General features: G+C 40.4%; 2 protein-coding genes across 5 annotated transcripts in view; one reads left to right on the top strand and one right to left on the bottom strand.

Moving 5' to 3' along the window:
- The window catches only part of DNM1L (dynamin 1 like), a 39350-nt gene extending 33754 nt beyond the window's left edge, over positions 1-5596 (top strand). For all 4 annotated transcript variants that reach the window (XM_083820077.1, XM_083820080.1, XM_083820079.1 and 1 more), the window contains 2 exons: positions 1620-1779; positions 2771-5596. In XM_083820077.1, coding sequence (XP_083676203.1) covers positions 1620-1779; positions 2771-2827 — 217 coding nt within the window. In that variant the 3' untranslated portion in view covers positions 2828-5596. The remainder of the gene's footprint in view (positions 1-1619; positions 1780-2770) is intronic.
- A 2623-nt stretch (positions 5597-8219) lies between these two features.
- Positions 8220-14609, bottom strand: YARS2 (tyrosyl-tRNA synthetase 2). The gene is made up of 5 exons (XM_083820082.1): positions 13762-14609; positions 13097-13264; positions 10399-10554; positions 9899-10069; positions 8220-9409 (listed from the first exon to the last, which is right to left on the bottom strand). The coding sequence occupies exons 1-5, from the start codon at positions 14577-14579 to the stop codon at positions 9250-9252; spliced, it is 1473 nt and encodes a 490-aa protein (XP_083676208.1). The 5' UTR covers positions 14580-14609; the 3' UTR covers positions 8220-9249.
- Between the last annotated feature and the right edge of the window lie 469 nt (positions 14610-15078).

Below are 15078 nucleotides of genomic sequence, written 5' to 3'. Positions count from 1 at the left end.
GAGATATCTTGCAAAGATTGTATTCACGTCCATCCCACATCATACTTGCAGAGCTGATTCAGGCTCTTATTTGGGTGGTACCTGTCCCCACACGGCCTTGAACCTGAGTTTTGGGTTGCTTTCACTCATAGGTAGGTGACTCCCAAAATATTTTGGGCTTCTTTCTTCAGTTCTTCTTTTGGTAGAACTTGCAATGTATTGGCTTGAAAAGAGGACGTAAATTGAATTACTTCAGTATTAATAGACCTATACTGTCTCATCATGATTTACCAGAAGTCTTCCCCCAGCTGCCCAGTAAGGACCCTTAAAGCAGCATAATGCAGTGGGAAAATTCCTAACCAAATCTGGGAGTATGACTCCAAGAGCTGAGATGTGGTGATGGATCTAGGTTGATCTTGGATCTGGCTGTTTAGACTTGCATGCTCCTTGTCAAGTTAATGCTGCAATGATAATTGCAGCACTCTGAAAGAAGTGCGTTCTTTGGAGCGAAAACTCTCGATCTGCCCAGGATAACGATTTAGATTTAGATTTAGGGCTGTGGGCACGAGAAGAGTGATGGGGCCACTGCTTAATGAGTTGTTACTGATTATGTGAGCTCCCAGACCACACTAGCTGCAAAATACTGCTTAGTGTTATGCCAACAAGGTTGTTTAAACTAATATTTTTTATTTATCAGTTGGGAAGAACCATCGGTATTTTCGTTGTTGGTTGCTGCTATTCTGATGAAATAGCCTGAGGTGCTGTAATTCAGTTTTTGATCCTGTGTTTGTATCTTCACATTTTGGTACTGTGTTAGTATAACGATTTGACTTTGTCAATGCTCAAGTAAATATTTTTGCCCACTTTTTCAGAAGAGTGAAGATACACACACCTTAAGTCCCCAAGAAAATCATGTTCAGCTAGATTCAATACTTTAATAATTTTTTTCAGGAACTTTAATGGTGGGGAAATTAGAGTTGAAACCATGGCTTCTTTGGGGGTACTGTAGCCTGACATAGAACTGAAAAATGTTGCTTTACAGATTCTGTAGTCTTTTTCTGAAGGATTGTTCTTGGTTCTCATTGGTTCCTGCCTGCCTCCACTCCAATCAAATATATTTTGCACACTTTAAACTCCGTTTGCAGATGAAAATTGCCCTCATGCTGTCTCATGCTAGAGATAATATGGCCCAGTGTTTGAACAGTGATCCTATTTTCAGTTCATCTGATAAGTAAGATTGGATGCTTCAGTCCTTTCCTTGCCTCTTCTCCTTCTCACTTACACATGAAGATTGATTCTAGGGTGAAATACTTAGCTTTTTTTTGTGCCTAACACAGTAGAGATTTGAGTTCTGGTATGTAGTGAAAAAAGTAATTTATTTTGAATGTATTTTTTACACCATAAATACTTTCATGTCCTTTACAATATTGCCATTCTATTTGATGAATTTCTTCAGCTCTTAAAATTGCATGATACTTCATTTACTTGAGATTGAAAACTTGATTTATGTTAGCAGTAGATTCCTGGTAGTTTGAGCCAAGGTTCTGTGTAGCTGCTTGCTCACATTGTGCGTTCTTGAATTTAGAGCAGACCTGGTTTTGATAAGCTTTAATGAAGCAACGATCTTTTTGTGCTTGCAGTGTGCCAAAGGCAGTGATGCATTTTCTGGTGAACCACGTGAAAGACACTCTTCAGAGTGAGCTGGTAGGCCAGCTGTATAAATCCTTGCTGTTGGATGACCTTCTGACGGAGTCTGAAGACATGGCGCAGCGCAGAAAAGAGGCAGCTGATATGCTAAAGGTATTTAAAAAAAAATAAAAATAAGGAGCTAATGAGAACAGCTGATGAAATTGAAACCATGTAAATGTGAGATTCTTGAAAGATTTGCCTTCCTTTTTAATTCTGCTGCTTTTTTAAAAGTATGTCAGGATATTATTTCTCTCTGCTAGAGGAATTAGAAGCAATATGTGAGTAGAAATATTACATAGTATTATGTAGACTGAGTACTTGGGAAGAAGGGAGCTAAACTGTGTTTGAGGTGTAAAGCAGCAGCTCTCATCTGGTATTCTTTTAACTTACACATTTGTTTTTGGTTACTTGCTCTTATTTAACTTCCCTCTATTTTGTTCAGTAGTTTTTTTGGGGGGGAGAAAGGATTGATTACAGTGTTTTAACTACTGTTCCCATCTTCTAATGCTTCACACAATGCCTATGGGCCAGTGGCTGCTGTATCTCTAGGTAGCTCCCTGTAATATAAACAGTGGGAATGTTGAGACTTGGTTATCATGACCACAGTGTACATCTGTATGACAGTGCGTTTAGGATGTATCCGTTTTACAGAACTCTTCATTTTTTCATTATGTTTCTTTGGATTGAACTGTATAGAAAAGAATGCCTCTCAGATGCCAGTGCAGCTTCAATAAAGAAATAGCAAAAGGTGCTTCTCTCTTGCATACAGACTGTGCATTTGAGAGATTGGATACTCTTGAGATCTCACTTGTCCAAGATCTCCTATAGCAAGTTTAATCCTTGTTCCTATACGATAAACATATTTGATTGAGGGGAATTGTTTTTCAAACTGTAAACTTCACAGGACCAAACTTAATTTTGGATTTGTCCAGATTGGAGTTAATGCTGTTGCAGATTGTTACCACTCATTTTTTTAATGAAAGTGACTGGCTTTGATTTAAATTTTAATATCAGACTTTCTAGATTGATGTTCCTTGCCTCTTTGAGAAATCCCTTCAGAAACAGTAAATAACTCTGTCTTTTTTTGTCCTTCTGCGTGCAGGCCCTGCAGCGAGCCAGTCAAATCATTGCAGAGATTCGGGAGACACATCTTTGGTGAAGACTGTACCAGCCACACTATTTATATGCATTGGAGGTTACATTGACTTGAAAATTGCTAGGCATGGTATACGGAATAGAATTTTTATTTATGAACTCTTATCTGTGTACTGCAACTGTGTAAATCTGCTCATGTAAAGACAGTTGGTTTGATTTGCAAACAGAAAAATATGCTGTATTTTGCAAAATAAGTCATATTTAATCCACATAATAAATGGCTCTAAATGTTTCCTTACCAGCTTTCTGGTGCAAATTAAAGCAGACCAAGTCTTACTGTCTCAATGACAGGCTCATTTGAACTTGGGGAAAAAACATTAAAGTTCCAGTGCCTGATTTGCTGAACAGGTTGCCTGTGGTTAAGATGGACAGTGTAGTCTTGTGGCATAGTTTTAAGCTGCTTTTACAGTAGAGGTTTAAATACTGTGAAGAGAAGAGAGCACCATGTATTTTCTTTCATGAATATATTGCATGCACTATGGCAGATGGAGGTGTCAATTTTATAGCACAGTAGAGATGTCTACCGTATCACTACGTATGTGTGTCCCCATTTTTTTCCCAAATGTTAAAACTGCAGACAAAATTTTGATCTTCATTTAATGGAGTATCATGTTGGATGAATTAGCCTGGAGCTTGTGAACAAGTAACAGCCTACTACTAAAAAGTGGGTGCAAAGTTGTTGATGTGCACTGGAGCTTGTGTATAAACGTTGGGGTTTATAATCAGGTACAAGACCACCTTCCCCTTCCTCCCCGCCCCGGGACCAAGCCCCTGGACCATCCAATAGTAAATTTGTTCTGGCAGAGCTGAAAAAAATAAAAATGGATTTCAAAACTGTTACGGGATAGTAAGTGTTTCTTTCAAAAACAGATTAAGTTGGCCAGGGAGAAGGGGATCCCCACAACTTTTTCCAGACTTTAGAAGGTATGGCAGCATGAAAGAAAGTCTGTAGAATTGGAATATTTATACTAGAAATTACAGTTGCTTTTGAGGAAATTTTACTGTGCTGTAAGTAGTTTTTTTATTTTTTTTAAGGACAATCAAATTAGGACATAAGTTGGAAGTTAAGTTGATGAGTTATTTTCTTCTGATTGTAATTCATACAGATAAATATTGTTCTCACTAACCTTTAAAGAGTAAGCATTTTAATTTTTATGAAAAAAAATTTATTTAAATTCCAGCCAGCACACTTGCATGTACTTTTCAAACAGATTTACTTTTTTGTATAAAGTAAAAAAACGTGTACTGTGGTATTGCTGATATTTTATCTTTAACACAACTTGCATGTGAAAAATAAGACACTGCTGTTAACAGCCATGGCTTGCTCTTAGTGTATCGGGCCAGTACCATGAGGTTTTTATTCCCATTTTCAGTTCCTTTTCCCGTTTCATCAGTTAACTGAAGTGGAATTCCTTTTCTAAATGCTAAAGATTGAAAATTCAGAACCAGTTAAGACCTCAATTTCCAACAAGGTCTGTTTTAAAGATTTTTCACATGGTAGTCTTCAGTTTGGTACCAATATAAACACAAGGAGTTAAGTCTTACACGTAATTTTTTGTATAGTTATTTTATGCATTATCTGAAATAATTCATGCAGGACATGGAAATATATTCTGTATTTTTAAACAGCCTAAAAAGTCATGATGTGTGCATTAGATGTAATGAATACAAAGGAATTAATTCTAACTTCTCACTTCTTATCCAGAGATGGTACATTTAAGAAATGTGACTGTAGTGGAAGTTGAAGTGCAAGCCACTTTTCAAATCAATTTTGGTGAACAGTGAGAGCTCTTAAGAATTTTGTCAAAAGTATTGCATTTCTAGTTGGAATTCACCTGACATCTCTTTCCCTTGTACTTTTGACATCTAAGAAATATGTTTTCAACAAAGTAGAACTGTCCCTAAGTGAACTGCTACTAAGCTTTAACTCCTAAATGTTGATCAACAGTTTGTTGGCAGGAGATGTTCTTACTTGCAAAGTTTTGAAATGTTGCAATAAAGCAAATGAATTCCATTTATTTACGAAATACTTGCAAGTGATAACTGGCTCTGTAATGTCATGTGAAATTTCCAAAATGCTAACTTGTTTTTTGATATTTTTTTTTGTTTTGCAAATTTTCAAGTGAGTTGAGTGCCAAGAAATGAAGTTGATTTGTCATGCGTAATGCAAATCTTTAAAAATCCATGCTGTAACAGTCCTGTTATTAAATAAACAGATTATATACAAAATATATTATCCCAGAAATAAAAGTTTTGAACTGACTTTTAGGTCAGGTGGCAGGACTATATGCTCTTATAAGTTTATAGAATAACTAACTATACTTGTACAGCCTTACATATGTTTGCACTTGTCCTTCTGCAATTTAACACTTTCAGTTCTTGTAGTAGTTGCAGAAGTTACAGTGTGGACAGACTGCTGATGGCGATTGTTTTTTAAACAACGTGTCAAAGTGCTACTGTTGTTGCCACCCTTAGTTGAAATAATGGAGGAATTGGTAAAAATGTCTACTAGAGGTAGCAACTGAAAAATTCTCACTAGATTAGACTGATTGCCTACAGATGTCTTCTAGTCAACCTTATTTAATTTAAACCCAAAATATTTTTGTCATCAATGAACAACTTTCAAGCTAATTCAAAAGACAACTTACTATCCAGTGAAACAGTCATGGGGGAGAATAACCTGTGTAGCTAAGTTTAGACTACTAAATGTTTGACGTTGATACCTGACCTATGTGTGGTACTACTGTAAATAAAACACAGTATCTGTGTGTCATCAGTTTGTCAATAAATTACTTGTTTTTTTTTTCATAGTCGAATTTCACTTAGTGTGTAAGGGGAGTGTCTGTGTGCCTCAAACTGTACTCTGAAGTAGAACTTGCCTTTGAGTCCTGGTTTATGGAGGGATGATGGCTTTGAGAGATGCCAGATTGGATACATTGCAAACTCATGTCCCTGCTTTATGGAATTACAGCAGGGGAAACAATTTGCCAATATGCTGTACCCCTGTTCCTAACTTGCATTGAATTATCCTGAGTAATATTTGTTGTGGTTTTTTTTTTTTCACTGTTAAATCTGTTAGTCTGAGAGCAGACTGCTAACTGGTGTTTTCTGTAGATACTGAAGTTCTCAAATGCATCTACTTTTTTTTTTTTAACTTGTGTGCTTTGAGGTGAGTTAGATGACTCTTCCTTTGAAGTCTAAAAGAAAAACAGTAGACCAACTGAATATTGGTTTATGCCACCCCCTTTAAATTAGTGGTGTTTCTATGTTCAGATGGCTCCTTTTTAGTTCATTTGCTGCACGTCCTTTTACCTCTTCACTGTGACAGCTTTACTAAGTTAAGCACTTCTTGAAAGCAGCCACATTCTTGCTAGCTGCCACAATAGCATTAATATTCAAGTCTAAGTTTTTCCAGTCATCCTTGATTCTTGGCCTAACTGTTCTAATATTCAGATGCAACACCCTGTACAGGCTGTCCATGAGAAGTAGTGGTTGCATCCAGCTGTGGCTTTGGAAAGAGTCAGGGAAAGGTTCAGATTGCTAGCAGTTGGTCAGAAAGAAACACAGAATAAATTTCTTGGAGTTGATGGATCTCATTAAAAACCTTGTACACAAAGAATTTAATTCTTTTTCAGTTGTGTATTTGTAAAAACAAATAAAATCCTTTTAATACTTGATCAAAGTGGGTGCTAATACTTTAAAAAAACAAACTTGAAATTAGTGAATACTTGTGGATCAACACCATGTGGAAATGAAGGGGAAAAAGGCAGGTGAGATCAGATATAACAAATATGACTTACTCTACTCCTAGAATATTTCCTGCAAACAGAAAGTAGCTGTCAAATCTAACCTGTTGTATTTCTCTGGAGGTTAACAAGGGTGTTACCGCTGTATTTTGTTCTCAGGTGCGTGTTTTTGTATTGCTGTAATGCTTCTGCCATTTGAGGAACAAGGTAAATTCTAACATACATGAACTGGATGATCTTTTAGGGTCTTTTAGCTCTGATCATTACTGCAGCTTAAGGCAAAATGACAAGCAAAACAAATTCATCTTGAGAGCTGCCAAGGTATGTAGAGATTTTTTTTCCAAATAGGAATAAATAACTACTTTTGTCTTTATATAGCAATACATACTATAGCTATATAATTACATATGATGTATAATTATACTAATATTTTGTTATATAAAGAAATATAGTAAATATATAATGTATAGGATAGGGATATCTCGTTATCAGGCAGGTAAGCAGGATCTAGAGGCTGGAGTTAGCACTATTAACTCCATGTACTGAGCTAGTGAAGTACTACCCTATTACAGTTTAATCTGGAAAAAAAAAGATACGTAAGCAGCAAACCATTGTAACTTACTGAAATCTCAATTGACAATGCAGACAAAACCACTGTCAAATTGATCACAGAGTAAAAACAAAAAACATCTGGATTCTTGAGAATGAAGAGTTAGAATTCTCTTAGAATTTCTTTTAAAGTTATTTCCCCATTCTTGTGTGTTAGGTAGTTTAAACCAGCTGCAATGCTATGACCTATTCTAACAAAAGAGGTGATGCTGCAGGACCACATTCTGGTAGCTGAGATTAAGGCCTCTCCTACTGTGGCTGCAAAACAGTATTGTCATTGATTTCCTAGTGTGTGAAACTCTTTTCTCTTTCACCTAAGAGTAAGGATTATTCTAATCCTTGCAAACAGCACAGCAATGGATGCCCTAAATGAGCACCCTCATAAGACTGAGGGTTTCACACCTATTTGTACTAGGGTAGGGAAGGCCCCTTTAAAAAAAGCTTGAGCCAGCTTGCTACAATACTGTAATTTAGCACTTGAGTTAACTAGTTCGAAGTTATTCAAGTATGGCTATGTACTGCAAATATTTTTGGTAACCACATGTGGTTTTATTTTATTGTTGTTGATCTGGTTGTGAATAATGTGGGACCTATATTCCCTAAATGATTCAGCCCCCATCATGGGAAAGTTTGAATTTAGCAAGCCACTGTATTGAGTTCAGGTGTGTAAGTAGCTGTAGTGATTAGTAATGAAGGGTTGGTTTTTTTGGTTTCCTTTTTCAGAGCAATGAAATAAAGCAATGCTGCCTTTAAATGTAGATGGTGTTGTTCCACCAACTCTGAAGTACATTCTCACTTTTCATGTTGTCCTTAAAAGGCAACGAGGACGCTATGATCCCAAATGTTGGCTAGGCCGTAAGTAGTAGGGTCAATTTTTTGTTCTTTAATCAAGATGTACTGTGTTTGCATGTTGCTCTGTCTGAAGGGTCTGATTTGTCTCACATTTTGAGAAGTGAATATGCTCTCTTAACACATTAAGGCTGGAAAGCTTGTATGCAGTATGCCCATAACATAACCAATAATAAGAAGCTTACATATCAGGGCTTAACCATTCCACTTATTTATTATGAATCTTCTGCAACTTGTTTTAAACCAAACGTCCAGAAGAAAAAAAAAAAAAGATTGTAGGTTGTTTGTTCTTACCCACTTATCCAGGTTTTCTGCGTTAGGATGAAGTCAGAAGTTGACAGCAGCATACATCCTCTGTTAGAAGTACTAGTTTCAAGAATGCTTTTGCTCATCTTGCTGTGAATTATGCTGTAGCGTATCTGGTCACTGTTCCCCCTCCCTCCTGCAAGGCAGTAGGTTGTTAAAGTAGGGCAAGAGCCTACTATCCATCTCTGGACTCTGGAATTAATCTTTCTGTCTTCTTGTTCATATCCTCTTACGAATGGTACTTTGAGTAAGGCAGAACATCTAAAAATCTCTGTTGGAATAACATCTATGCAAAATAAAAAAGTTAAGAGTTGCATATGACAGTGTTCCAGTTCTGTATTTTAGTTGTGCCTGTTTTCCATGGCAATTCCAACTGTTCCTTTTGCATGTTTTAGATAGTTCTGTATCTTATTTCATAGTGGACAGAGCCATGTCACACAAGTCTAGCTACTGATACTGATAGCCAATGCATTAACTATGGAAGTTGTGCGTTAGGAAAAAAGGAAAAGCCCAGCTGTAATAAATAGTAATACTTAACTTCAATGGAGTCCAAAGATCCAAATGTAGGTACAACTGTCATAATGTAGGGTGTGCAGCTTTTCAGGCTATTTGCGATTTGTGGTATACATGAAGCGTGGCTTATCTGAAGGAATCAGATGTACAGCAGATAGGAAAAATCTGGTAACAATTTCTATTACTTTCTGATTCAGTAATTTACTGTCAGAAACAAAACATGAAATCATACATGTTTAGAATCTTAGCTTCCTTTATTTGAACCCTGTTGCTGTATTTTGGTATCAGGCAGTTTGTGAGCTGCATAGTAATGCACAGTATAGAAACATCTTCAAGTCCATCTTCAACAGAGTATGCTCTGAGAAAATTCAGAAAAAAAACAAGCAGTAGAGAAACACTGTTGTCACAACTGCAGCCATTTTATAATGTAGTAATTTTTCTTTCCAACCCTAAGCAATGATACTCCATTCTTGAGAATATGCTGTCCAAGAATAAGAACAGTCTCAGGATTGGTTACTCGAATCCCATTTACTGACACTCCACCATCTGTAATTTTCTGGTACCTTAAAAAAAAACACAAAAACAACAACTTGTAATTGCAAGAGGAAGCCATCTATTGCTGCTAAGTATTGTACGATCAGTTAAGAGCTATTTCACAGGTTTTTATTTGTATGTTTAATCTATAATGGAATAATTTTTAGATCTTAAGCAGTTTAAATTTAGTCCAGGTCAAGAGTAACTGAGATCAACCTTAGCCTCCAGAATTCCAACACTTTCTGAGAGGGATAAGGAAACTTGCACTGTTGCTAGCTGTCTCTTCATCAGCTGTAGATTTTTTTTAAGCACAGTACATGACACTGCATTATCCATACACTTTCTCCTCAAAGCGTAGTGAGGCATCCTGTCCCACTCTCATTTAAAAGTGGTATGTAGATAGCGAACACGTTACTACCCGAGTTGGTTGTTCTGACCTTCCGTTTAACATCTGAAAAAGCACACTACTTCAAACCACTGAAGTGAGGTATTACTTAAGAGTGCAGGTGATAACATACCCACTAGGTCCATCTTGAATGGCATTTGCTTTGCGACATAGGTCGAGCACACTCATTCCTGGTTCAAGTACCAATTCAGCAGAAGGAGCTTGTTTAAAAAGTTCCTGTAACTCTTGGTCAGACATAGCTTCCAGTGCCTCCACACTGCTGTAGTAAAGGGCTCTAGTACACCTGTGAGAACAAAGATCATTCAAAATAGAGTTCTTGTCTCATCTTTGTACAAAGTGCAGTTCAATTAACCAGATTCCCCTCCCTGACATCATCTGAGGGTCCGCAGAAGTAGTTAGGAGTACTTCCCTTGCCGCCCTGGATTTATTTTTTTTGAACCCACTCTCCTGCAATCTTATATCATTATTGTATCTTCAAGTCTACAGCATTACTACATTTTTTCTCTTAATAGCTGAGCAACAACTGACTCCATGAAAACAGTCCCTCAAAAGCCTTGGATGATTACCATTGAATAAATCTGAAAGAAAACTGCTCGACAAATCAAACTTCACCTCTTAGCAGACTCCAGCCCCTCTGTACCATGAACAAGCTTGGTTACTTCTGCAGCAAGTCGTTTCTGAGGGCCCCATTTCTCAGGTTCTTTAGCGTGCATTTCCATGATGTGGGCAATCTCCTCAAGAGGAAGGAAGGTGAAGAGTTTCAGGTATCTATGAGCAGGCAAAAAGTTACTTTGTCTACATAAGCATCACTGTGGATTTCCTGTCTTTGTCATTTAAACTTCGTTAGCAACACTAAAATGATTCCCTCTTAAAGAAATCCGTATTACAGGTGTTCTGTCCCTTCAGACAACTCATTGTTTTTGCCCACATGCTTCAGCTTACAAAGATAACTCAAGTTTTATTTAATATTTTTCTACAGGTAATGTCTTCAGAAATAACACGCAAAATGCTTTTATGAAGTTTGTTTTGCAATCAAGAATTTGCTTTTCGAGGGGAGTAAATACTTCACAGGATTTATTGCAATCACAGGTCAACTCATGCAGTTCTACCACATATTTTTAGTAGTTACACGATATGCTAATGTGAAGTACCACATGCTATGCTAGTTGTGGGGCAGAAGCATACTGTGTACTGATGAATGAATATAACAGGAAGATTATTTAGGATAATCAATAATTTACAGGTGCATATCCCAGGCATACCCTTTACAACAAGGCCTGCTTTAATGCGCTTGCAGTACTGTTAAATGCAGTGTACTAACAAAAGTACCTTTACTATTACAAAGTCTGAAAGCAGGAAACATTTAAATGTTAAGTACCCACATACCCTTCTTTGCAGTCTGAAAAGTGCAGTGGATGAAGAACCTCTATTTGAAATCAAGGAATGAACCCTTGAGAGAGGTAACCGAGTTATGAAGCAGGTCACGGCACAAAAGTGAAGACATATCTGAGGTTTATGAAGACTCAGATTTGACACTGATGCTGGTATTTAAAGAAACACAGATTTGAAAACTAACATGATGCCTTGAATAAAGCTATCAGCCTTCTCAGTGGCATTCTAGCGTGGAGCTTAGCCATCCATGAAGCCTGACAGACAGAATTTCTCATGTTTTTGCTATGCTTTCACATTTTCTTAGTGTGATTTTAATATTTTTACACTGTTCAGTGAGAATATGAGTTGTGTGGTTGACTTGGATTCAGACTCAGCAAAACGAACACAAGACCGTGCTTTGGATTTGGAACTGCTTTACCCTGAGTAATGATTATTTACAATTTTGTCTTTGTGTGTGCTACAATTTTAAGTAGCTACAGTTGGACATCCTTCAATCCACTTGCCATTATAGCTGTAAGCTGAACTCCTTGCTTCCATGTCCCAATATGGAAGATGAACAGATCACTTCGGTAACGCCCTCAAACATTAAGCAGAGTCAAAATTATGCCAATTGTTCCTATCTGCAATTCTGAAAAAAATCCACTAAAGTTTCTTTCCATGCAAGGTATATAAGAAGAAGGTCAAACAGCCTTAAGGTTTCACCACGTTAGTACTTTTGGTCATTTAAGTAACAAGCACTTCTCCCATCATCTAAACGTTTAAAATTAATACTTAGTTGCATGAATTATTATCTATTTATACCAATGTACTGTATGTTTGTCCAAAGGTGAGCCAAATTACATGAGATGTTTTCTACTATAGTTACGATATCAAACCATACCTGAGGGTGCTGATTACAGCTAGGTTTGAGGAGGTACAAGCAATTAGTAATTTGACCAGGTATGTGAATTTTGTTGTTTCTGTTTTGCTTCTCAGCCTTAGTTTTTACTTTTGATAATGGCTAAAACTGAATCCTGAAAACCTCTACCTTGTAAATACATTTATACACCTACAATGAGCTTAAAACGATACCCTTTTCTCCCCTTTTAACTTGTGCTAATACCACTAAAGTGTAACTTTTCTATGTGTGTTTTTATCTAGACCAATGGTCTCAAAGTGCGACTATGCAAGATGATCCACTGGGGTGTAGAAAGAAAATACTAGAAGTTCAACAGTACATGTGTGTATTTATGTATATATATTTAAAACCTACAAATCCATATATATGCATGTACTGGGAGTGCATGCTCAAATTTATTTATTACTGATGGGGTGCCTGTCCAAAACATTTGGAGGCCCCTGATCTAGACAGTTAATACAATCACAAATACGAATGTCTTAGCTTTTTCCTCGCAAGACAATATTTTAATTTTCTTAGGGATAAGCAATTATCACTGCGTTGCAATTCTAAATGTTGAACTTCACGCGTAAGTCATTAAGCAACCTGCAATCAGAATGCAGTGTTTCTGAATACTTCGTACTAGCCAAAAACTTCTGGTGATTATGTATTATTATCTATCAACCTGCAGTTAGTTATTACAGGAGAGATTTCACTTGATGTCATGATGTTACAGTACTAAAATTAACATCCATCAGATAAATTTAATTCACCCTACTGGCAGAATGACATGTGTTATACTTTCCTTGTCCGGTCATGCACATAGTAATTTATGATACATATAGCAGCATGGAGACAGGTTCCACTAACCTCTGTACTTATGAATCAGTCATGCCTGTTTAACTAACATGTGGTTACAGTTAACACATATGTCTACAAGGAGACATGAGAAATGATACTAATTACATGACCTTCCATTGCACATATCCCCATAGAACAGTTAGGATCTGGCAAAAAGCAAGATGAAGAAAAAGCACTTACTTTTCAACTATGTTATCTTGTTGTCTGACAAAGAACTGATACAGCTCAAAGGGAGAAGTCTTGTCTCTGTTGAGCCAAACTGCATTGCCAGCAGTCTTTCCCAGTTTATCTCCAGTGGTACTGGTAATAAGGGGTACAGTAATTCCAAACACATCTGTTCCTGTCATCCTGAGAAGATTGAAGAATATAAATCACATTTTGGCAAAGTTAGGGAACACTCCAACATTCTGTAAGATGCTATCCTTTCCGTAAAGCAGTTAAATGATAGGGGGGGAAGGCACGCAAAAGAAGTGAGAACACTTTTATGAAGCGTGCTTTAGGAAAAAATACCTTGGGCTTAAAAACTTAAGTTCTTTGGGTCTAGTGAAGTTTAAGTACTTCAAATAAACAGCTTTGTGAGCAGCAGCACTGGCACATTCACGTGTTCTGTATCTTGTCTTCTGGTCTATGTACTAACCGATGCTGCTCGCGGGGCTGGGACACCTGTAGCGCTCGCTTTCTGTGCTGACATTGCAGTAGCACGCACTGAGCGCATACTGACGTGCCTGCACGCTCTGTGAGCTCTGCAGCACTCGCACCAGACTCCGCAGACGAGCAGAGCTTCACCACACCGCCCTGCCAGGGTGGGAGCCGGGCTCCCCCTCCCTCCCCGGCCCCCGCCGTACTTGGTGACGAGCTCGTAGCCGGACATGATGTTGCCCATCTGGTCGGCGCCCCCCAGCTGGACGCGGCAGCCGCGGCGGCGGTGGAGGTGCAGGAAGTCGTAGGCCTGCAGCGCCGGGTACACGAACTCGGCCAGGCTCATGCCCTCGGCGCTGCGCAGCCGCTCGCGGCAGCCCTGCCGGCTCAGCAGCGTGCCCATGCGCAGCCGCCCGCCGGCGCCGCACAGGAAGCCGAGCAGCGGCCGGCGGCCGAGCCACCGGGCGTTGTCCAGCACCTCGGCCCGCCCCAGGCCGGGCCCGCCCGCCCAGAGGAGCCGCCGGTGGTTCTCGAAGAGCCGCCACAGGCACAGCCGCAGGGCCCGCGCGTTGTCGCGCACCCGCTCGGCCGCCAGCGGCTCGCGAGCGCGCAGCCGCCCGCTGGGGTCGCCCAGGCGCGCCGTGGCGCCGCCCACCACGGCCACGACGTTGTGGCCCGCCCGCTGGAAGTGCAGCAGCGCCGCCACGGCCGGCAGGTGGCCGACGTGCAGCGAGTCGGCCGTCGGGTCGAAGCCGCAGTACGCCGTGACGGGCGGGCGGCCCGGCTCCAGCAGCGCCGCCAGCTGCTCCTCCGCGCCCTGCCCCGGGAACACCTCCTGGAACAGGCCGCGCTCGCACTGCGCCGCCAGCAGGCCCGCGGAGCTCCGCGACCGCGGCGCCCGCTCGTGGAGAGGCCGCGGGGCCGGGAGCGGGGCCGGGAGCGGGGCCGGGAGCGGGGCCCGGCGCAGGCCGCCCCGCAGCCCCGCCGCACGGCGACAGCGCCGCACCAGCGCGGGCGCCGCCATCTTGTGCGGGGCACGATGGGGGAGCGGGGCGGGGCGGGGCGGGGCGGGGCGCTGCTAGGGGCGGGCCCGGCCTCAGCCGCGGCGGAGACCGCCTGAGGGCGCTGCGGGGCCCCCGCAGTGAGTTCGGTTACAGAATGCCTCTTCTAGGAGCCTTGCCCTGATTTTTTTATTATTTTTTTTTTCATAAACGGTGCGTTACGGTACAAACGGTACAACGGGGAGTGGAGAGGCAGGTGACCTATTCTCCGTTATCACCAGTGACAGGACCCGCGGGAACGGTGTTAAGATGAGGCGGGGGAAGTTCAGGCTGGACATCAGGAAGAGGTTCTTCACCGAGAGGGTGGCTGCACACTGGAACAGGCTCCCCAGGGAAGTAGTCACTGCACCAAGCCTGTCTGAATGTAAGAAGAGATTGGACTGTGCGCTTAGTCACATGGTCTAAAATTTTGGGTAGACCTGTGTGGTGCCAGGAGTTGGACTTGATGATCCTTATGGGTCC

The sequence above is a fragment of the Anser anser genome (assembly GCF_964211835.1).
Source record: "Anser anser genome assembly, chromosome: 1".
Taxonomy (NCBI): Eukaryota; Metazoa; Chordata; class Aves; order Anseriformes; family Anatidae; genus Anser; species Anser anser.
The sequence above is the reverse complement of the archived record's forward strand: the minus strand, read 5'-3'. Positions and strand labels throughout refer to the sequence as shown.

Excerpts from the sequence above, each read along its gene's own strand:
- YARS2 (XM_083820082.1), bottom strand. The coding sequence starts at position 14,579 with ATGGCGGCGCCCGCGCTGGTGCGGCGCTGTCGCCGTGCGGCGGGGCTG. Across the intron at positions 13,265-13,761 it reads GGCTACGAGCTCGTCACCAA|GATGACAGGAACAGATGTGT; the intron begins GTACGGCGGGGG and ends CAATCTTCTCAG. Across the intron at positions 10,555-13,096 it reads CAAGATAACATAGTTGAAAA|ATACCTGAAACTCTTCACCT; the intron begins GTAAGTGCTTTT and ends GCCTGCTCATAG.